General features: G+C 45.9%; 1 protein-coding gene across 4 annotated transcripts in view; it reads left to right on the forward strand.

Moving 5' to 3' along the window:
- The window catches only part of HMGXB3 (HMG-box containing 3), a 526,740-nt gene that overhangs the window by 6,381 nt on the left and 495,659 nt on the right, over window positions 1–24,700 (forward strand). For all 4 annotated transcript variants that reach the window (XM_078653572.1, XM_078653575.1, XM_078653573.1 and 1 more), the window contains exons 2-3: window positions 6,160–6,315; window positions 17,082–17,256. In XM_078653572.1, the coding sequence (XP_078509698.1) occupies window positions 6,170–6,315; window positions 17,082–17,256 (321 nt within the window). In that variant the 5' untranslated portion in view covers window positions 6,160–6,169. The remainder of the gene's footprint in view (window positions 1–6,159; window positions 6,316–17,081; window positions 17,257–24,700) is intronic.

The following is a 24,700-nucleotide window of genomic DNA, read 5'->3' on the forward strand; positions in this document are numbered from 1 at the left end:
TTTTCAGTCCATGCCGTGCAGGAACTGTTTTTGGCGTTCCCATTGCGGTGCTGGTTTTGAGACGCACCGCCGTGGGAACACCGAAAAAAAGGCAGCAAGACATGAGGAAACTCCTGATCTGACAGGCAGGCTGACCAGGGCTTTGGCGTTGCGGCAGCGAGGCGGACCCAGTGCCGCATCGCCAAAGTCTGAGCCAGGCCCTAAGTGCCAGATTTAATGTCGTATCTATTGGCCGTAAGGCATCTTTTGACTTGGCTTTGGACTGGATTACTATGTATAAATGAGTTAAATACTTGAAATCTGAGGTAAGAATATTGTGGCTATACTTGAAATTTCAAGTGCCATGGTAGGAGATGAAACCTTCACTGTTCATGCCTTTAAGATGTAGAACCTGATCCCGGAATAAGTCCACAATGTCAATCATTAAATGCCGAAAATAGTGCCAAACTATTTTCTTCTTAGTAGTCATTTAGATGATGCTTGGATTTAAGCATTTTGATGCCCTCTTTAAGCTTTAATACTATACAAATGCGGATTGATGTAGATTATTAAAAAAAATCTTTTTATTAGATGTTACATAACAACAAATAACGTTTAGCAGCAGATGAGCACAGTGCAGTTATACAAGCGGAATTATAACTATACAATAGACCAGCATAGTCAAATCAATCATTGCAGTGTCAATCTTGATGCGAACGTCAAGCTATCGAGTTTCCGAGATCATGCATGGAAGGGGCACAAATCATACCTCTACTTTTATTCCACCCCCCCCCACCACCAAAATTTGGTCCATTTTATAGGGCATCCTCTTCCTTCACATATCACTTTCTCCACTAGCATGCACCAGTCCATATCTGCTTCCCATTCTCGCACTTTGGGCCTAATTTCCCCCTTCCAGGTTTTTGCTACATTGCATTTTGCCACCACACATCCCAGGGAGACTCAGGTTTTTACGCTGGACGTCAGATCGGTTGTGTCCCATATATTGCGGAGACCCCATCGCGTTGAGTTCTCCATGGTCTTCCCACAGATTCCTAGCATTTTTTGGGCTATTTTCTCCTGGTATACCTGAAGGATAGGGCATTCCCACCACCTATCTCGTATATGCGATGTTGAGTGGCCCGCGATTGAGCTTTTATTGCGTCTTCTGCCAGATCTCTATATTCTTTCTGCTTTAGTGATAGTCTATGCTTAGTGTCTGGGGTGTTTGAGTTTATTAAATCCTGTTCTAGTCGACTGATTCTGCTTTCTACTCCTTGTATTTGTTTTCTCTTTTCCTTCTTATATCCAGATATTGCTGAGATTCCCTGTCCCCTGACCACCGTTTTATATACTTCCCACAGTTTTAAGGCCGAGTCCACCGACCCTTTGTTTTCAGTGAAATAGTTTGTAGTGGCCTCTATAACCCCGACTCGTCTGGTCGGCACTTTTAAGCACCAGGGATTAAGTGCCATCTCGTACCTTTTGACAGTGAGGTTTCTCCCATAGAGCGCCACGACTGGTGAGTGGTCGGAGATGCAACTGGAGTGGTGCATCACTTCTTTGAACATGGAAAGCTGGTCGGCACTACCAAAGAGATAATCTATGCAGGACAAACTCCAGTGTGCCCCATAGTTATATGTTTACTGCAGGGAAGAGGGATTATGTGCTCTCCAGATGTCCATTAGGCCCATAGCACTTAGGAACTCCGCCAATAATTTTCCGGATGTCTCTTCCGGTCTTGCCGGTTTCCTATCTTTGTCTCTACAGAGGGCCGCATTATAGGCCCCCACCCTCCCAATCAACTACTTACCCTCAGGCCAATTTAGTATATGTTCCCCTAAATAGACAATGGTGGAAGAGTGCAGTCTGGGTGGTACATAGAGGGATGTTATGTTAAGGAATCTACCCTGCCAAGTTCCCGATAGTGTCACAAAGTTGCCGGGCGAATCGCGGTTCACATTTTGAATCTGCAGAGGGGATGAGTTGCGGATGAGAATACCCACACCCCCCTTGAACGTTTAGTAAACCCAGCGTGAGCAGCCAGTTTGTATCCCCATATATTGAGGGCACAATAGGCGGTCCCTTGTATATAACACCCCATCGGGTGATTGTCATTTCAGATATTGTAATACTATTCCACGTTTAATTCTATCCCCCAACCCGTTGACGTTCCATGAGACTATTTTTATGCTGCCCATCCGTGGATCCGCACTAGGGTCATCATTCATTGGAGTACTTAAACTCATGCCTAAAGGGGCCGGAGATATGGTATACCATTGTCCATCCCTGTACACCCTACTGAATAACCAAAATTTCAACGTTCCATTGCATAACTTGTCTCGAGATTGGTCTTCTACCCGCCACTATATGTATATCTCCTGCACTGTAACACATTCCGCCGCTCAGTATAATAAACAATAACCAAATAACAATCTCACATGTATATTTTTCATCCCACCCCCTGCCTGCAACGTGGACTCTAAATTGCCTACCCCCAACTATGCTGAGTGCCTGTACACACTTGACCTTTAACCATTACGTAGGGGAATGTGGCCCAGTCGAGATCCTGGCAAGAGTCGTGTCCCCCCCCCCCCCCCCCCCAGTTCCTTTCCATTTTGGCACTTACCCTCATTGTATATTAAGCAACTCAATTTGTGCCGGGTGCACTAGATGTAGATTTACTGTAATCTCAGCTTTGTTTTAGGAGCGAGGGGCCAAACGGACACATCTTCTTATCTTCAATATTAAACCCCCTCCCTCATGGTAGTACACTTTGCAGTCTTTGGGTTTCTCAGCGCCCGTTGAGAGAAAAATAGAGATGCCCTCTCCGCCTTGATGTCTCATTCTCCATATGTGAATTGTTTTCTTGTGTGTGTTCTTTTAGGTCTGTCTCTCTTTCAGGGACCATCATTGAGGTCGCGGGTGTCATGTCGACCTTCTTGCCCTTGTATTCGTTTTTGCACGTTGGGTATGTGGGGTCCTGATGTTCTTCATCCTTCAAGCCAGTCCTAGGTCTCCTCTGGGGTGGGGAAGAACCAGGATCTTCCCTCAGCAATCACTCGCAGATTTGCTGGAAAGAGCATGGCATATTTCATATTCCTCTCTCTTAGAGCACGCTTCACTTCCAGGAAGGACCTTCGCATTTTATGGACCTTCACCGTAAAGTCCGGCGAAAAGGTTATCGTGGAGTTGTCCAGTTTGAGAGGTGGGGCTGTGCACGCCGTCTTTAGTATTAGGTCTCTGTCTCTATAGTTGAACATTCTGGCCTGGATAGGGCGCCGTGAGCACCCGGTCTCGGTGCGCCTCCTGGCACTCTGTGGGCTCATTCCACTGAGAAGTTTTGGGAGAGGGTGCGGAGTTGCAGAAGATTCTTTATCAGGTCTTCTACAAATAGATCCGTAGCCGGTCCTTCCGTCTTCTCACGTACTCCCAAAATTTGCACACTATTTCTTTGTGCGAGCTCTTCATAGTCTTCGAGTTTTGCTTCCAAGTCCATTGTCGTAGCCTGAAGTTTCTTCACCGTTGCTTCCAGTGTTTTCGCAGAAGTTTGGTGTGTAATGACAGTCTTCTGTTCGTTTCACTCTTTTTCTTAAGTTGCTAATGTCCGCGCATATTAGTGTCACTTCAGTTGTGACTGAGTCAATTTTACTTTCAAGCATGGTGCGCACCCCTTGTATTGCTTCCATAATGTCCTGCAGCGTAGGAGCAACCTCATCTGACTGTTGTTTGGCAATTGGCGCTTCTGTTTTCTCCTCCCCAGTGTCCCTCTTGCTGCAGGCATTTTAGCGGACTTGAAAGTGTGGCGTCCCAATAGAGCGATTGTTCTACATCCGACACCGGGCAGGTCGACCCGGCCCTTCTGCAGTGCGGGGGATGGTGTGCTCATCTGTGTTTCACAGATTCAGTAAGTACGGTCACCCGGTGCTCCCTATATAGCCTCACGTTTGACTACACCTCGTAGTCTTAAGTTTTCATAGTTTTTTTCCATTCTCTCTCTTTTTCTCTTTTTGCCTTCCTTTGTTGTCTGAATCTAGAGGTTTGGATTTCTTTAGAATTGGGTGAAGGCATGACATGTATTCATAGTGATAGTAGACTTACTTTGGATTGCCTTCTGTCATGATTCAAAACATCCCTTGCTATATTCTAAAGATACTGCATTTCACCACCATTTCTGCTGCCAGTGAATCGAAGCACCTCTAGCTATCAGTAAAGCCACTATCAATGATTAGGGTCTTTGAAAGGTACTCTGGTGAACACAAGATACCTTGAATTATTTTTGTAATCTACAGTCATCTACCAGCAAAGGTATAGCACGTTCTCTTCTTCAGACCATCAATCTAGGGCCTTTGCTGTTTTGTGTGGTCTGTTTATTTTCTGTCACCTGCGTGCACATAGAAAACCTGCCTTCCTGAGTTTTGTTTAGAGGTATGAAAGAGACGTCATTGGATCCATATAACTTGACTAGTCTCACAGCATAGATGCATCTATTTTAAAAAAAATATTGTGGGTGCATGCCTGCTTGAAAAGCTTTTTGGTGCTCAGGAAGCAGAGACTGTGAAAAAAATCTGTATAGAGTTGACGAATACAGTTAGCCATTGATTAAAAACATGCAACATTGGCAGTTGATGAGGTTATGATTGAAGTGGCAAGATATCAGATATGGCCACATTCAAATATGGAAGATCTTGTATGATTTGTATCCGACTAAAACCAAAGTAGGATTGTCTCATTTAAGAAATTGAGAGACTGAAGAAATTGAGACATTGGTTCTCTGTTTCTTTTCTTGACTTCCTTATCTCTGGTAACTCTGTTTGCCTAAGGCTGCCCTTGGATATTTTCTTTGAAATCCACATTCCTGGGTCACATAGACATAAAAGACTAATTACTGGAACTGGACTTGTTTTATGGGTGCTTCTTTAGACAGAAAACCTGGGTCCTGTAGACATGGAAGGCTGTTCATCCGAATAGCATTGGTGGAGTGCAGGAAGTAGGTGTAAGGGAGAATGAAGTCTCTTGATTATCACCCACTCCCAATACCTTATGAAGTCCTACTTAATTACAGGAAAAGGTCCACTCCGGTCTCCGTTTGCATGCTTCATGATGTTTGCATGAACTAGTCCTCCGTGTTGGTAGTTACCAACTATATAAACTGTAGGGATAATACATACTTTTCTGGTCCTGAAGAAAGCCTATTGACCCTTGGTGGCACTGGATACAGGCCGATTAATGTTGCGGGTCATTATACCAACTAAACATCCGAATGTTTTTATTCTCGCCAAAGGACCTTACTAGTAAACAGAATTTAGGACCCTGAAGGCAATTTTAACTTGCACTTGTTATCCCTTAGACAAAGGACTCTGCATACAAACTGTGTTGAGCTCACCCACTCACATTGGATGCAGTGGGTGAGGACCTGATGATGAAGCATGTCACTGGTGGGACCTGTGGGTGAGGATCCTACTAATATATCCATAAGATGCCAGGGACGCACCATTTTACCTGGGTGCAGATCTCCCATCATCTTAAGATCTATTGAGACCAGATACCTGACCTCTAAGACCTTAAGAGTTCATTTCTAGACAGGCTAACCTTCTCTTGTGTAATTGACTGTTCATCCTTGTCTGTTAATAAATCCGTGTGTAGCTTACAGGCTACACATTGGAGTTCCAGTTGGGCTGACTTAACATTCTATTCCCTGACATAAATAAAAAGATGACTATTGAGTTGAGAGTCTAAGCATTTTGGTTCATTACAATTTCAAGAACCCCGACCGCTTGGACCTTTTATCATCTAAAACAATTATGTTGGCAAAAAAGAGTGTGTAACTTACTCTGCAGGGGAGCCATATTTATTGTATGTGTAGAGGTAATGTTCATAGTGATCTTATTGATAACTTTTGATAAACTTTGAGTGTTGTTGAAATGGTCGTAGCCATTGGTGTGTGCTCACAGGAGGCCAATGCTTCACCTGGTCCCTTCTGCCTTTCCCTTTGTACCTCACAGATGTGCTTTGTGTTTCAGATGGCATGGGGTAAACCACTTGTCTACCATTTACTGCACTCTACAGCTGATTGGGTGACTTTTATATATGTTCTTGTGGTCTTGTGAAAATGATGCAAGTACTTCACATTTCTTAGAATGAGTCTGAGATATTTCTTTGATCACTCTCTGACTGTAGCTGTGCAGTGATGGATGCTCCCTATGATGGCACGGAGGTCACTATTGTGTCAGAAGAGCCAGAGACTGGCCATGTCTTGGCAGTTGGGGGCCCCCCAAAGAAGAAGAAGAAATATAAAGGAGTTGGAGATCAGGGTGATAGAGCCAAAAGGCCCAGGTGAGCGCAGTCTGATTTTCTTCTGTTTGCATAAGAATATCTTCTGATTTTCTGTATATGTTTTATGAGTAATACAAAAATTGCTGATAAAATGTGGAGATGGTACAGTTATTGACACAAAAGCATTAAAAGAGTAAAATTCTACCCCTTCCATATGTTTGGTAGCAATTATGGTTTCACACACTATCTATTTCGTGCTCCTCTGTCCATTTTCTGCCTCTTTACCAATGCTAGACACAGCATGACCGTCAATACCCATAGAGTTGAGTTCATAAAAAAAATACTGAAGCTGTGAACTTCATCCAAATGAAAAGAAAATGTATCTGATTGATGTGCCTAAGGTATCTCCAGGGTCTTATGAGTCTTTTGATTCATAACTTAATGAAGTAGTATTTTGGTTCAGGTCCACACTGAACTCTTGTTCTGTAGTCAGATCTGATATTGAATTTGTCAAATGACACCACGTGGGAACGTCTATTGTGACCATATCTCTGTTACATTTTTTTTATGAAACACTGGTTGACAAACGTATCAAACTTTTGAAATAGGTACTAGCCATCTTGCGAAACCTGGTAAGACCTGTATTAGACTCAAACTATCACCACCTTTTGCTAAATTTACTTCTGGAATGACTATACATAATCTGTGTTCTATGAAACTCTGCCTGACCGTAATACCGGAGACTCCGGATCTCCGACCGACCCCTGCCCTCACCACGTCTTCAACAAGGCCGACACTGTCATCGCACCCCACCTGCGGGACATCATCAACACCTCCTTCGACACCGCCACCTTCCCGGAGAGCTGGAAGCACGCCGAACTCAGCGCTCTACTAAAGAAACCAACAGCGGACCCCACCGAACTCAAGAACTACCGCCCCATCTCGCTCCTCCCGTTTCCAGCCAAAGCCATCGAGAAGACCGTCAACAAACAGCTGGCCGCCTTCCTCGAGACGAACGGATCCCTCGACCCTTCACAGTCTGGCTTCCGAGCCAACCACAGCACCGAGACCGCCCTCATCGCTGCCACCGATGACATCCGAGCCCTGATGGACAACGGAGAAACAGCGGCCCTCATCCTCCTAGACCTCTCCGCCGCATTCGACACGGTCTGCCACCGCACCCTAGTGCAACGCCTCAGCAACGTCTGAATTCAAGAGAAGGCACTGGAATGGATCGTCTCCTTCCTCGACGGAAGAACACAGAGAGTCTGTCTACCACCGTACAAGTCAGAGGCCACCGGAGTCATCTGCGGCGTCCCTCAAGGATCCTCGCTGAGCCCCACCCTCTTCAACGTCTACATGAGCCCCCTCGCGCCCATCGCACGCCAACACAACCTGAACATCATCTCCTACGCCGACGACACCCAGCTGATCCTCTCACTGACCAACGACCCCGCCGCTTCCAGAGCCAACCTTCACGAAGGGATGAAAGCTGTAGCCGAATGGATGACGACCAGCCGCCTGAAACTGAACTCAGACAAGACGGAAGTCCTCATCCTGGGCTCCTCGCCCTCCGCCTGGGACGACTCCTGGTGGCCCCCCGCCCTGGGCTCCGCACCCACACCGACAGACCACGCACGCAACCTGGGCTTCATCCTTGACTCCTCCCTCTCCATGACCAGGCAAGTCAACGCCGTCTCCTCGTCATGCTTCAACATCCTGCGCATGCTACGAAAGATCTTCCGGTGGATCCCCACCGAGACCAGGAAGACGGTCACCCAGGCCCTCGTCACCAGCCGACTGGACTACGGCAACGCCCTCTACGCCGGAACCACCGCCAAGCTCCAGAAGAGACTCCAGCGGATCCAGAACGCCTCAGCCAGACTCATCCTCGACATCCCCCGACGCAGCCACATCTCCGGACATCTGAGAGACCTGCACTGGCTCCCCGTCAACAAAAGAATCACCTTCCGTCTCCTCACCCACGCACACAAAGCCCTACACGACCAAGGCCCGAGCTACCTCAACAACCGCATCAACTTCTACGCTCCCAAACGCCACCTCCGATCAGCCAGTCACGCCCTCGCCGCCGTACCCCGCATCCGAAGATCGACAACAGGAGGAAGGTCCTTCTCCCACCTGGCCGCCAAGACCTGGAACTCCCTCCCGACCGACCTGCGCCTGACCCAAGACCACCTTTCCTTCAGGAAGAAGCTCAAGACCTGGCTGTTCGAGCAGTAGCAGCACCCCCCCCCCCCAAGCGCCTTGAGACCCTCCGGGTAAGTAGTGCGCTATATAAATGTCCATGATTGATTGATTGATTGACTTCACATTTGAAGGCTGTTGACTGACTCATTGACTCAGCCAAGCAGCCTTGGGAGATAATTGTTTTGACCCGGGCTTTGCGGTCTGTGACTTCGGTCCCAGAATCCTGGCTCATGACAAATTATTAGATCAATCTTGTGGGAAAGTCGCTTGACAATGTACCTAATGATGACCCAACATTAGCTACCCACTCTCTGGCAATCCCACAGTTCTATGGAGCTAATGATTATCTGTCTACTCTTACTGTCATCACCTGGAGCTTGGCTGGTGTCAAACTAAAACTGCTGGACCCCGATTGGTTACTATATATTGGGACATTTGATGTGTGCATGTTACAAGAGATGTGTGCATCAACGGCTACACAACATATAGCGTAGAGACCAGGTTGTCTAGGAATGGGTGCGTGAGTGGTGGGTTACTTATTTTGGTCAAGAATGATTTGCACTGTAGCCACACAGGTATTCCGATTGATTCCAAAGATTCGTTGGGGGTTTCACTTGAGTTCTTGACCAGGTTAAAACTATCGCTGATTAATGTCAGACTTGTTGCAGCAGGTGGCGGCCAGCAACCCACCCAATTGAGGAATCTGCGTATTATTTGGCAATAGGAGATTTGGTGTAGGGGGCTGGTGGTCACGCTGGTTAAAGGTGTTCGTAGTTGGTGCCTATGAGAGGTCAGCCTCGAGTGCTTCTGGTGCAGCGTGCCCGTCTGATGTGGGGAGCAGAGCCCTTGATGGGATTTTTGTAAGTCCATAAGCATGGCATCCAGGCAGACTGTAGCGGAATCTAGCGCAAGTCCAAGGCATCTTCCCGCCTCTACACTGTCCGCTTGTGCCCAATTAGTGAAAGAGCGGTGCTACGTCTCCCAAGGAGGGGGTTCTGCGTATTTTCAGCGCCTAGTGATCAGGCGCTTTGCGATGATCAAGCCTAGATCTATGAAGAGTGACGATGATTTGTTTTGTTTGCATCTGCGGTATAGGTATGGACCCAGAATGCAAGTCTCCCATGTGTTTGCCACTGTGCGTTCGGTGCCATCTGTGAGATGGGTCGTGACTGTACGCCAGTGAGTGACCACAGCAGGGCAACCCCACAGCATATGAATTAGGTCAGCATTTACCAGCTGACACTGGGGACATTGGGCGTCCTTGCGGCAAAAATACCTGTTTATGGCTTCTGGTGTAAGATATGCCCTGTGAATTTTGTAAAGCTGTATGAGGCGGAACCTTGCGTTTCTGAGTATATGAACTGGTCCCTGAAGGATGGTCTCCCACTTGGTCAGAACTGGGGTTCAGTAGGGCGGTATCCGACCAATTCCTAAGCGAAGTCAGTTGATGTGCTGTGTGTGTGCGCAGTGAGTCAGCAAACCATTTAATAAGCTGCCTCCCTGTGCTGATGGTATGCATGTATTGAATAGTGTGATGCATTGCCGTCTCCTGTGATATGTCGCCCCAATGCGCCTTCAGCTCCGCGAGTAGGGAGGCATGAAGCAGGAACTGTCCTTGAGAGAGTCTGTCACCTGTCACTAGCTTCATGAATGGTATCCCTGTAAAGGTCGCCCAATGCTTGCAGTCCCGCTGCTTCCAAGGCGGGGAGGTCCACACTCTTGATGTAGCCTTGGTCTCTTGGCGTGCCCAAGAGGGGAAGGGCGGGCGAGTATGGGTTACAGTCCTTATTAAGAAATAAAGCGTGTTTAAAGCACCTATGAGCCACTGCCAGCATTAGTTGCTTTGGGGTCTTGTCTCGGCTTTCTGGGTGAAATAATCAGAGAATGAATGAGCTCAATCAGGCTTGGTGATGTGCGGCTGTGTCCTCTGTCTACTGCTCACTCATCTATCACTTTAAGCATTTGCACTTTTTCTAGATCATACATCAACCTGGAAGTTGTAGTTAAGGAATGCATACACAGTAACTTACAGCCTATGGCACTTTAAAAGCTCTTGCACTTTTTTTTAGAGCAGATCCTCCCCGGGAAGTTGCATTTACAGGATGTATAATAGATAGCCACCTATAGTGCTTGGCTACAACAAGGTTAATAGATTTATGTACTCCGTAAATGATTTTATAAATGTAATTATGCCTTGCTTTTTAAAGTATTCATTATATGTTTTCATTTTAAATTGGTATACAGATGATCGGTTTCCTTTAAAATGAACGTTTTCTCTTTGTTGAAAATGGTCTAAAGTGGAACCTTGGTTCAAATGCATCTACATGTATTTCATTAATGTGGAATGTGGTTAATTATCGTGTATCTCTTATGGTTTAAACCAAAACCTAAATAAAGAATTGAATTGAATTGGGATATGAGCTGGCAACGTGGGTATAAGTGTTAGATTAAGGGGGCAGGAGTGCAGAGCACTTCAAAGGTGCGTCCGCCATGTTGGGCAGTTAGCCACGCCCCCATGTGTGTTGCATCATCATGTCGCATCTCTCAACTCTGCCAGAAAAACATTCTTTATCATGTTTGCAAGATAGCTGCCTACTTTTGCAACACGGCTTGACCATGCAATGCATTGGTCAACTTGAAATTATGAAAAACTATTTTCTATAATTTTAACATGACACAGTCGGTGGAGTATTGACAAAGCGGTTTGCTCAGCATTGGCAAAGCAAGACAGATTGCTTTTGCCAGTGCTTGTTTTTTTATTCTCCGGCAGCGAAGCAGCCATTACATTATAGGTTTGAAAGTAATGGAATTAGGATTATCTGTATAATTTATTGTAGACATCTAACCTGTCCTTTCACAAATAAATGGGAACTGCTAATTATTGCTTCGGTCTACCTTAGGAAAATTGAATTGCAGTTCTTGTGCGATATTCAAGCAGCTATTTTGAGGTTTGCCATGTGGAAATGAATAGTTGGAAATATATTTTCCTTTTATATCTGCGTAATCCAAGGGACAAGAGAGGAGACATGCCATTAATGGCAGTAGTCTAGTCAAGCTGGTTAAGGGAAACAAGGAATACGCATAACCCCAGACATTTAGTGTCATTGTTTCCATTAGGAGTAAGTTTGAGGTGCTTCGAGGAACATAGGTCCTTCAATACATCATGTGCCGGATTCCACTTGCAGAACCATTGCTGCGTGTTGGAGCAAGGAGATCACCCCTCATTTGCGAAACTGGTGCGGGAAACTAAACGGTGTGGAAAAGTGATAACAGGATGGAATTAAAATGGATGAATGGGCTCGCCCCATGACATCCTAGAGAGCTAAGAAGGTGGCTTCTATGCAGTGGCAATGATAGACCAAATTCTTCTTAAGAGGCCTGGTGTGCTTGTAGTGGGCTATATGGCATTGGAAATGCATCTTTGCAATCACCAAACATTACCCATGCAGTTTTCCTGTACCCACATTCCTGCTTTCCTCACTTTACATATAAAAGGGCACATTTTTATATAACTTTTGCAAGTCACAAACATTAAAAGAACGCTATGAGAGCTAATTGTTGTGCTACCATTTTCTGACTACTGGTGCCAAGGAGGCATATGTGTCAGATCCCAGAGCTCTCTTGCTCCCTCCATAAATTGGGGTTAGCCTTTCCAGGACCAGAGAATGAGCTGCCGGTTAGTAGTTTGCTTCCCGCCCTGTACTAGCTGCTGGAGATCATGAAACCATATGAAAGGATCCAACTAGTCCGTTTGACAGCTCTCCAGCGTTGCCAAGAGGCCATGGATCAGTATGTGCATTTGCTCCTCCTCATGTTTTGTGCATCACTGCAGCTCTCTGCTTCTCTAATCTTTCTACATGTGCAGACTCATAAGATTCCGTACTCTGATAAGCGGTGGTGAAGGTTGGTCTAAAAGAGCTGGAGGTGCACCAGATTTTCTGGATTGCAAAAAAGTAAGGAATGGAAATGTTTGTATTAATCAGAACTTCTGTGATTGCTGTGATGCCTTCTGTAAGCAAATCATCCTTGCCCCTGCTCTGAAAAGAGGAGTCTAGCTTGAACTGCTGGGTCACATCCCCTCTCAATGTTAATGCAAGCAAGTCCTTCGTGGGCTTCATTAGGATGGCACAGCCTCATCATTGTGGTGGAGGTTGAGTTCTGTTGCACAGCAAGAAAGGGGGCTTATCCCACATCTCTTATTTAGAGAGGAAAACAGTGATGGATAGAAATGCTGGAATGTATTGAAATCCGTAGTAATTAATCTGGACAGATTTCAAAGCACTATTTATCGTATTTCTTTATTTTCTTTGCTTTTCCCTACCCTCACAAAAGTGGACACACCACTTACAAATCAAAACGTCCCAAACTGCTAGGCTGTGTTCCCTCTGTACAGGAAAACCAGCACAAACACGAGTATAAGTTTATGACCCATCAATTTTGTTTTTCCCTTAAATGCAATAGCCATGAGCAGCCATGACTGACTGCCTTGCCTTAGGCAAAGAGTTCAAGGTTCACCTCGTTGATGAGGCCCAACAAAAAGGCTGAAGCATGTCTCAGTTTGATTTAGGTTCCTGTAGACCGGGCCGGACTGGCTGTAGCGGGCACCGGACAATACCCCGGTGCGCTGCACGGGTGGGGGCCGTTTTTGTTACAGGGCCGTTTTTGCAGCAAATCGGCCCTGTAACAAAATCGGCCGAAAACCGGCCCTGGCAAAGAGCTCGGCGGCACCCCCAACCTCCGGTGGCGGGGGGGGGTGCGGGGGGGCGTCCGGGTGGCCGAGCACTTTGCCAGGGCCGGTTTTGGTTCCCAGTCTGGCCCTGCCTGTAGAGACGGGAGGTGGCTTAGCAGTTTTGTCTAAATGGTGCCTTTTGGGATGGCACCAAGGCGGTTGCGCATATGGTGGGTTCCCTGTCTGATGTGGTATAGTGAGCAAAACATGGTCTGAAACGCAGCCCAATGTTTTTAGGTCTCGTCTACGCAGCGCGCATGCACTGCATAGGAGGGGACCTCTTGGAATCAATCCGCTTTTTTGGCCAAAGATATGCACGCATTGCATTGCTTTCTATCCCAACACCTGTACGTTTGGCGTTTCCTTTGCGGGAGCGAGCTTTGGCGACATCTGTTTGTAATTATCGTGCAAACAGATGGTGCCCCAGCACGCTCCTGCAAGGGAAACGCTGTGTGTCTGTTTTTTTGCTTTTCCCTCATGCCTTCGCAGTTCATCTGATCCGCCACTGTTCTCTCTTTCCGTTCTGTTCCCTTCTTGCCTGTCCTATTCCATCTTTCGTCCATTGCTCTATCTTCTGTTCCTCCCTAGCCTCTCTTGCAGGCACGGCCCGTGTAGGGCGTTACACCGGGCGGTGATGTCAGGCGGGGGAGGGGCAGGGTGGGGGGTTTTAAAATGCGGGATATGGATGATTTCAGGTAAGTACCGAAAAAGATGAAACGAATTTTGCTGCTCGCGCTGCATCACTTTTGGCGATGCAGCACACGGAACGAAATTCGTTTTATTGATCTTTTTCGGTATTTACCTGAAATCATCCATATCCCGCATTTTACAACCCCCACCCTGCCCCTCCCCCGCCTGACATCACCGCCCGGTGTAACGTCCTACACGGGCCGTGCCTGCTCTCTTGATCCCTCGTGCCTTCTGTCCTCCCTCCTTGGCTCTAACATTTCCTCCTTTCCTCTCTCCTGTGCCTCCCATTCCCTTTAAGCATGTCCTGGTCTCTCTTTTGGTCTCACATTCTCCCGTTTTCACTCTCACGTACCCCTTTCCCCATTAACAGTTCTTCCTTCGCGTTCTTCTCCCTCTTCTTTCTTCTGTTCCCTTCTTCCCTTTCCTGTTTTTTCTTCTCTCCGCTTCTAACCTCTACAGTCCATTCCTTGCCCCTCCTTCTCCTCGTTCCCTGTCATGTTCCCTCCTTCAACACCTGCTGCCTCTCGGTGCTTCGAAGTGTCATTTTTTCGGTATAAGCTCTATTCCTCCCATGAGGGGAGAGGATTTGGCATAACGACCAGAGCTGCCATGCCCTTCGTGTTGCATGATTTATTCGGTACTGCGTCCGAAGGGCTAACTCCCGGAGCTGTTTCTGGATCTCGGAACTAGAGTCATATTTCAGTAGAAGAGCCCGTGACTGCTTTACTAAGCAGCGTGCAGGATGCAGCTTTGGAAAGGGTCTCTTTCACTGCAGATATTATGCCACTGGCTCTGCATGTAAGGCGTACCTTCCTCGCTGTGTTAGGTGGCAATAAAAACATGACCGCATGAAAACACGCTACCACATCTAAAGGATGGGCAACGCCTAGAAAAGTAATCATTCACCTGAACTCCAGATTTGGATTATTTTGTCCTCCCTCGCTCACTTGTTCCCTTGTTTATCTCCCTTCTGTTTCATGTTCCCTCCTTCAACACCTGCTGCCTCTTGGTGCTTCGAAGTGTAATTTTGTCGGTAGAAGTGATATTCCTACCATGATGGGAGGGGATGTGGCGTAACGGCCAGAGCTGCTGACTTTTTTGCTGGAGAAGCAGGTTTGAGTCTCGGCGCCCGCTCAACATGCTGTGATTCTGGACAAATCACTTCATGTTCCTGCGCCTACCAACAATGAATATGCCCTTGTGTAATATAATTGGTGCTAATGTAATGCGCTTCAATAGATTAGGGTCGAGTTTGCGCGCTATCTAAAACTACAGAAAACGAGCATTGGCATAGCCAATAGGTCTCGCCTTTAGGACCTTATAAGTGTTTAGCCATGCAACAGTTAATGTTGTTGCACCAAGGATATTGTGCTCCACAACTAAATACTTATAAGGTCCCAAAGGCGAGACCTATTGGCTATGCCAATGCTTGTTTATGTTTTTCACAGATATTCAGAATAGTCATAAATGATTCCAGTTTATCCTCTTGAAAATCTGGCATGGCTCTGGACTTTATGGACCAGCATGAGGCACATGTGGCCGGACCATCAGTGCTTGCTTGTATTGTACTTCTCAAATGGATTGAGGAAAAGACAGCTTTGTCTGCTGTGGAGCAGGAGACCTAACTACTAACATTGGGTTTCCACTTGAACAAAATTGTAATTCTGGGCCTTTCTCTTTCTGCTCCGCTTTCTCAGTTTCACTCTCTGCAAGAAACGTGGAGTTATTTAAAAATCTCAGCATTGTTGTTACCTCTTTTGAATGGTAAGCAATGACAAGGCCAATAGATTTTCCTTTTTAAAGAGGACAGGGTTTCACATGCTACATGAACACAATCACTTTGTGAAATAGAGACATCTGTGGTTTTACTTTATAACATATCAGGTACAGACCAGACATCACTTGTTAAAAGATGCGCAGAATAGATTCTGCACAGTCAACAGATGTACAATCTAGCCTTCAATACACAGAGGTGCAATGCAAGCTGTAACTTTGCACACACAACTCCAAGGGATTAAGCATGAGTCGTAACAAGGCAACAGAACATACATCGTTCACTTAAATGCAAATCAGGATCAGCACCAGCAGTGCAGACTTCCAAAAACATTAAAAATATTCAGCAGGAGTGCAACTTTTCTTGCTGCTTGTTCCCTGCCGGCCCAGCATAGGCATCACACCCACAGACTTCCCTCAATTGATGAATAGGTACAACAGAGTATCAAGAGCCCACGTGCCTGTCAGACATGTACAGCACAAGTTCTAGCTTTGCAAACATCTCTCCTACACAAAACTAGTACTGCAATAGCAGTAGTAACAAACATACAACACAAAAGATAGAGGGCAGATGCAGCCATGTAAGCCACCTTCAGATATGTAATGTCCTGCGCAAACTGCTGTAATTCAACCTTCCAACAAAAAACGCAGTCCACATGCTGCTGGACACCCTGTATATCACTGTCAGTGGGACTGTGGAAAACTCTAGAATTTGGGTACTACGGAGGAAAGTGAGACACTTGCTCATGCAACTTTAAAACTGCGGGTGTGCTTCTAGCACTTTGAAATATTTTTTTTGTGTTTCCAAAACAAATGGGGGGCCATGCCTCACCTTCACTTTTATGTTACTTTACCCATGGATATGATCAAAGTGAGTGCCCAACCAGACACTCTTTGATGTGGATTGTGGGGGGTGCTAGGAACAGACAAGAATCATAAATAAGCAAGTGACCGCAGCAGCAACATACTACATTTGTCTTGAAGGTTCTGTATGGGTGCTATGGAACAAAAAGTTAGGTTCTATGAGGTTAGGTTGTATGATAACCAATCAGAAGGGGCCAAGATGAATTTGCAGAAAAGGTTAGTGTGCCTGACGTGCTCCACATACTGCGGTATGATGCACATTAAATTGCAGATGCAAGCTCTAATCAGAATGTGCATGCTTGCACAATGCCCTATTTCTGCAGTACCGATGCAGTGTCAGCCTATGGTGCTCAAGGGATAGATTAGTACTAAAGTACTACTACCTCAGATGTGATTGTTATATTTATGTAGCACTTACTATGATATCTGGACTTTCTCGTTAGACCTGAAGCAGGTAAAAGCCGTTCAATTTCCATTGCTTTGATACATGCACCATGTCACTCTTCTCACCCATGGCTTGGTTAATAGACATTCATTTCCTAATGAATGCTTTTCATTTCAGATCAGCCTACCTGCTCTATTACTACGATATATACCTCAAGATACAGCAAGATCTGCCTAATCTGCCCCAGTCCGAGATCAACAAGAAGATCAGTGAAAGCTGGAGACTGTTGAGTGTGGCCGAGAAGAGCTACTACTTGGAGAAGGCAAAGTTGGAGAAGGAGGGGCAGGACCCTGTGAGTCCTTTGACATTAGTCCTTTACTTATTGACACCTGTACATGTGTAAAATGTGTATTTTGTGGTGGTCTATGCTAGTTTGTAATAGGAAATCTCAATGTGTGCAACTGATTTTATTCTCTTGACTCCGTGGAGCGCTGTTAGATCGATGTTGGTGTTCTATAAGGTGGCAATCTAGTTTTACATATGTTAGTGTTTCATGTTGTCCGTGTCTTCACATGTTATGGTTTATGTCTAGCCTAGACTTCCATTGTTATAGATTTCTATTGCTGTTTCTTGCCTGGGGAGTGTTGTGGGAAAGGGAGACATTTCACATATGCTCAACACTCCTTGTGCCTGTATCTCGAAGAAAACCCACTTTCTTTCTTCTGTTCCCCCGAGTAGCTGATTCCATCCTTCCTGATGCACCCCGAGTTCCTTGGTCCATTGGTGTCGTTACAGTAGGTCGAGGCCTTTAGAGAGGCCATGCTGTGCATCTTTTGCATGCCTACAGCGTCCTCTTGTTTGCCTTAAGGCTGCATGAATCCACTGGGACTTCATCGGGTTATCGTAGGTACATTTGTCTATGGTTGTGTCTGGGCCCCTCTAAACCACTTTGTTCTGTGCCGGCATAGAGACTGGTGCCAAATCAGCACCAGTCCCTCGAGCACCAAGGCGACCGGGAGAAGACCCACAACTCATCGTGGTTGCCATCTCCAGCCGAGGTTGCATCTTTCAAGACCATGTGCAGATCGTGATGTGCTGCCACCTCTACTGAATCTACTCAGACACAATTCCTCAGTGCCCACAGTCATGACACCACATTTTTGGCTCTTGTTCGGACCACAGCCAGGCTCATGGGGACAACAATGGTGGGAAAGGGGAAGAGTTTGCCTCACCCTATGATGATAACTGGTACATGGACCTGCAGTATGCCAGTGGGCAGGACACCTCAACCAATGCTAGATTTCTTCTGCCACAGACCGAGGAAAACACTTCCTTTGCATCCCGAGGGTTGCTGAGATTCCTGACCTCCACTACCTCACAATGGAGTTAAGGTGAATGTGTTGACAGAAGTCCTGCAGCCTGGCCAGGCACCGATGGATCTTCTACCTATCAACAAAGCCCTCACTTACACGCTGCAGGGCACTTAGTCCAAGCCATGGTCTGCCCCCCGCCACCACTCCTAAGCCTACCCTTTCAGGCCTCGAAAAATCATAAGTGTTTACTAGACCTGCAGGTCAAGTGACTTGAATAATCTACTGGACCTAACTGTAATGTACTTGTCTTGACTAGTAATCTGTTCTCGAATTGTGCGACCCTAGTAAATATTTTTTTTTACAGAGCCGCCTGTTCTTCATTATCACATATGAGAACACCTTCTTATATGCAAGTTCGGCATTTCTGCTGTACAAAAACTATTTTGTTTGAATAATTGACTAAACTTTTGATCCTTGTATTATAGCAAACTAGCCCACATATAAGGTACAAATAACCCCTGACGTGCCTCTTAGTTCCCTAATAGCATTGTCCTCCGGGCAGGGGCAGGAATGTTAACTCCGATCTTGTTTAAAAACTCACTTTTAATAAATGTAATACTAAGGCATGATTTGGTAGCACACTGTCATTTAAAAACAGCATATTTTCAATTGAAATGGCCTCAAATTTTCCACCAACATGTAGTTTTACTCCTAAAACTATATAGCATATAAAACAATCAATGGAAATTGGGTTTCAGCAACAACAAAAAATCATTTGCATGTCAACATGAAAAGGGCTCCGATATGTTTTCATCCTATAAAACCTTTTTTTCATGACATAATTACACAAAAATGCTTTCAGAACTGCTAAAATATATTTTGAAGCGTTTAAACAGTTCATTTTCAAGCTATTTTAATGTGCTTTAGGAAACAAAAACCGACATCCTACAGTCTTTTATTTCACACTCTCTGTACAGCACAGCACAATTTTCATACAGTTCACTTTACAAAATCCTTTAACTTTGCTGCTTATTTTAGCCTGGAGGTTGTCTACTATTCTTTCTCTGATTGTAAATTGTAAGACGTTAGCTGACATTTGTCCTCTGTCTCTGAACTCCGAGCAAATGTGACAAGATAAAACCAAGATTTAAAGTCCCCTTTATTGCTCATTTACTTTCGGAGAGAACAGAATCCCTCTTCATCAGCTCGCCAGAATGGGCTAGTTAGCTTTAAAAAAATAGCTCACCCTGTTAAAATGTGATTCGCAATAGCGAGTAGATTTCTCGAGGCCTGCTCTACTGACAGGTTGCCCAACCCCAAAGACCGCCTTCAGGAGACCCGGATTTCTATACTCCGCATCCATCCTTTGAAAGTCTTTTGGCATGGGCGTCCACCAGTAGAGAGAACCCTAATGCCTTCGCAACCACTCTCCCTGACAGGGAGTCAAAAACGGTATATATATATGCGTGGCGAACCTTGCCTTGAAGTCAGTTAATACAAGCTGTACACTAAGTTGCTCTATGGTTCATAGTGGGTGAGAACTTGCCTGTGGTCCCAGAACAGTTACATGCTTCATTAGCTGAAACCATTTAAGATTGTCTGTATGAAGCCAAATTTGTAATCCGCTTGGGCCTTGACACCATGGATTGTCTGGGTAGTGCTATAGGAACCAGATGTGGTGGTTCGATCCCACACCACTATGAGGTCCACTGGCTTCTCCGAAGACATCCATACATCCTCAATGGATATGCCTGTTTGGGGAGAAGGCGGATTGGGCCCTAGAACATTTTTAAGGAGAGCCGATCCACAAAACGTTTGGGCCTTTCGGCTCCATTTAGCAATCCCCCAGAAATGTCATCCTTTTCAGGAATATGCCGCCGACTTGGCTTCTATACAGTGTCAAACCCCACCACCCGCACATCCTGCCTCCAAGTAAGTACCTCAGGCCTAGCAGTCTACAAACTGGTCACCAAGGGAAGCACTGATCTCACCCCATTACCCCTGGACACAACCTCCAGTTCTCTTTAATATGCCCTTACTGGCACATTTCCATCAAGTAGGAGGCTGGATCAGCCACTTTATGCAAGAATGGCAAAACAGTACACCTTACAAATGAGCCCTGCAGATTGTGCACCTGGCCATTACCTGCTATTCCTTTTTGATCCACTGCACCTGCCACCTACATAAAATCACTTCTCAGAGGATCATATGACTTGTTTTATGCCATGAATTCAAGTCCTTTTGGCCTAGTCAGCCATGCAGAGGGTGCCAGCCTTGCAAGTAGGGACTAGGTGCTATTCTTGCTATTTCTTGTGAGGAAGAAGGATGGAGGCCTACTTTCTATCTTAGTCCTTAGTCCTTCCCCCTCTCAACACCTAACTGCACAAGGACAAATTCACAATGCTCACCCTGGCCTAGGTTTATTGCCCTGAATGTGGGACACTGGATGGCGGTGTTGGACATCCGGGCCGCGTATTTTCATATCCCAGTCTTTCAGGCCCACAGATGCTAAATGCATTCTATGGTAGTTCACAAGCGCTTTCAGTTCGCCATGCTCCCTTTCAGCCTCAGCAGTTCCCCTCTGGATGTTTAGCAAGGTGATGGCAACAAATTGAATCCATCACCACTAATCCCTTCAGGGAACCTAGGCAAAACAGTAGAGCATTCAATGAGAATAACTTTGCGAAGGTCACCACTTCATTATCAGCACCAATTGACGCCAGCACAAAGCTCAAATGCGTGCTCCTAAACTGTAGATCAGCAGTGAAACATGCTGCGGACATTGCCAACCTCATTCTTGCACAGGACCTGGACCCTGTAATGCTGACTGAAACATGGTTAAATTACTCAGCTACTCCCATTCTGGACATTTTAGTGCCTCCCAACTATGATATCATTCAGTTGGACAGAGCAGGTGGTCAGGGTGGGGACATTGCCTGCTTACATCGTAGCAGCCTAATTGTGAAAAGCACTACAATCGGCCGTCCTGTGAATACCTATGAATTGAAGTGGCTGGTAGCAACAATCGTCCATGCAAACTGGACACGTTCTACCACCTGCCTCGAGACAACCTTCCCTTCACTGAACAGATCATGGACATTATCTCAGTGAACGCTGAGTTCCATGGCACTCCGATCTTCCTGGGAGATTTCAACCTGCATTGGAACGATGTGAATGATTAGGTGGTCAATAGCCTTAAAACCTTCCTACTGGACTTCAACCTAATCAAAATCTGTGACAACCCTACTCGTATAAAAGGAGCTACCTTAGATCTTGTCATTGGTAAGCCCAACTACATTCGTTTGGATTCGATCCTCCCATGTGATTGGACCGTCACTACTGCATCACCTTCCTCAGCCTGGAGTCGGGAAGAGCTAGTAGAGCCCAGCCAAAGAACCCCAAACAACTGAAAAGATGCCTACGGAACATCAACTCGCACAATCTGAATGCACTCTGTGATGACATCCTTCCCCCTCCCATGAACACGTCAGATGTACAAGACCTTATGGCCCATTATAACCGCTCAATGACCAATGTTTTAGACTTGGTTGCGCCTCTATAGTTAAAAAACTGTCCTCCAAACTCTCCAAACCCTGGTTTAATGACCGTCTTAATTCCGAGAGAAGGATTCTAAGACTTGCGTAAAAGACTGAGGCGAGCATATCCCTCCCTTGAAAATCTCTACCATCTGAGATCCTTAAGAAGCATCTACAACAAACGCATCAGATTCTCAAAGGCCACCTGCTTCCGAAATAAACTAGAGCAAGCAAAAAACCGTCCCAGAAAACTGTTCAAACTCATCAAGTCCCAAGCGAACAGTCAGCCTAATCCATCGCCACAGGGTCGAGTGCCACTACCGAACTGCGATTAATTTGCTGACTTCTTCACTGATAAGACCACTTAGATTGAAGCTGAACTACGCTCTGCACTTGAACAACTGTCGTCCAGGCTGCTGAACACCCTCCTGCCCACTGGGTTGCTTTTCACAGTCCCAGCGCAAAAGCAACGCATCCTGGAGCCTGTTCCAATCCTTGGATGAAAGCACCATATGTAAAACGCTGGCTACTCTGAAACTGTCTAATCACTACAACGACCCCCTGCCATCGAACCTCATCTCCGAAGTTGGAACCTCCCTACTCCCTCTTTGGACTAAGATCGTCAATGCATCACTTCGACAAGGTGCTATTCCGGAAGGCCTAATAGCGGGTCAAGTTACCCCAATCCTAAAGAAACCATCTGCAGATCACACTGACCTTCACAACTTTCGCCCAATCTCTAACATCCCTACGCTAGCAAAGCTCCTGGAGAAATGTGTTCTCGCCCAACTCCGCAACCACATTGATCACTTCCAACTCCTGGACCAGTGTCAATCTTGTTTTCACCCGGGTCATAATACAGAATCAGCGTTAACTCACATTGTCGGTGATGCTCTAAGAATGTTGTATCAAAATGAATCTTGCCTTCTGATCCTTCTCGACCTTTCTTCAGCATTTGACACCGTCAAACACGATAACCTAATTGACCTCCTGGAACATAGCATGGGGCAGTCTGGTCCTGTACTAAACTGGTTCTCCTCATTCCTTCATGAGCGATCCCAAAGCTTCAAGGTGAACCAGTCCCTCCTGCATTCTTCGCCTGTCACGCTGGGGGTCCCCCACAGTTCATCGCTCTCACCCCGCTCTTCAACCTGTTCATGGAGCCTTTGAGAGAAATTCTGAAATCATCCAGCATTCACTATCACATGTATGCCGATGACACCCAACTATACTTGAAGTTCTCCTCCCTTAAGGACATCTGGTCCCTCAATTCAGTCCTACTGAAAACTCAAAGCTGTCTGACACCACTTGAAGTTAAAGGCTCGCAAAACAGAATTTCTACTTCTCACCACACAAGCAATCTCCGTTCATCGAACAATGGTTGAATCCTCTCACTGCTCTTAACTGTAGGCCGCACCTTGTTGATTCTGCAACCTCTCTGGGAATTATGTTAGACAAAAGTCTGTTGTGTGTTTTACATGAACATGAAAAGGCACATCAGCTCCCTCTCAAAAGGAGCTAATTTTCCACTCCGCATTCTAAGGAAACTCGAACCTTACCTCCCTGCTCATGACCTAAAGGTAGCAGTGCAAGAATTAGTGTTACCAAAGCTGGACTATGTTAGCGAAACCCTTTGCTGCCTACCTAGAGTAAAGACTGCTCCTCTTAGGGGTGCACTCAACTCAGCTGCTAGACTCGTAACAGGCACCAAAACATACAACCATATCACCCCATACCTTTTGTCCTTGAACTGGCTGCCTTATAAAGCTCGGATACAATAAGAAATTGCCTGCATGGATCACAAAGCCATTCACTTCAATACCCCTTTGTACCTTGCTCAGAAACTGGAGCTGTCATGTGGCGAGAGACCCTCTAGAAGCGCCTGCACCCTATTGCTCAAACTGCAAAAATTTAAGAAGAAAAAAACCTATAATCGAGCCTTCCTCGGTATAGCACCTAGGATTTGGAACCCCCTCCCCCTAAAGTCAGGGTGAGCCCTTCAATTGTCCTCCTCAAAAAAGAAGTCCAAGTCCTCTTGATGAAGAAATTTCTGCCTCTGACTGGCTATTCAAGTGGATACTGGGGTCACATTCGCTGTTCTGTGGCCCATCTGCTATGGTCACAAGATTCCTTTTGCTCTATATGACTTTGTATCTTCTGCTTTGTGGGTTCTGTTTTGATTGCATGTATCTGTATTCCTCTTGATGTATAATTTGTAAAGCGCTCTGATACTCCGGGTGGTCATGTTCGCGCTATAGAAAAATAAAATAAATAAATCAAAGATGGCAGTGATTGACTTCGAAGATAGGCAGCAGTTAGTCAAAGATCGCTTCAAGATGACAGCAGACTTTTTGACATAATTAGGGTTCTCAATCAACCGGTCTAAGTCACACTTGACTCATTTGCAGAGGTTCCCCCTCATCGGAGCCATCCATGACATGGCACATTTTCATGCTTTTCTCTGGATCAATAAGTTCAGGACACTCAGGCTATAATCCTGAAGTTTCCGCCTCTGTCCTGGGTCTCAGTAAGAACTGCTCTGGGGCTTTTTGGCCTAGTAGTCTCCTCCAGTCTTCTCACCAACCAAGTCAAATGGCACATGCTAACTTTGCATGCAGCGGTCATTCCACTTCAAAAAAAGCAAGGCATAGATCCCAATAAACTGGAGAACTATAGACCTATTTCTCTTCTCCCATTCCTGGCAAAACCCATGTGGCCACTTGCCTTAGCTCTTTTCTGGAGAGTACTAAATTCCTGGACAACCATCAGGCAGGTTTCTGTCCTGCGAATTTCACCAAAGCAATGATTCTATCGGTACTGGACGACCTCAAGGGACAGACCGATGTGGATCACACTCCTGCCCTGATCCTCCTTGACTTGTCTGCGGCATTTGACACCGTGAACCACAAAATTTTGCTGGATCGCATTGCTGCAGCGGGTCTCGGGG

The sequence above is a fragment of the Lissotriton helveticus genome, chromosome 7 (assembly GCF_964261635.1).
Source record: "Lissotriton helveticus chromosome 7, aLisHel1.1, whole genome shotgun sequence".
NCBI lineage: Eukaryota > Metazoa > Chordata > Amphibia > Caudata > Salamandridae > Lissotriton > Lissotriton helveticus.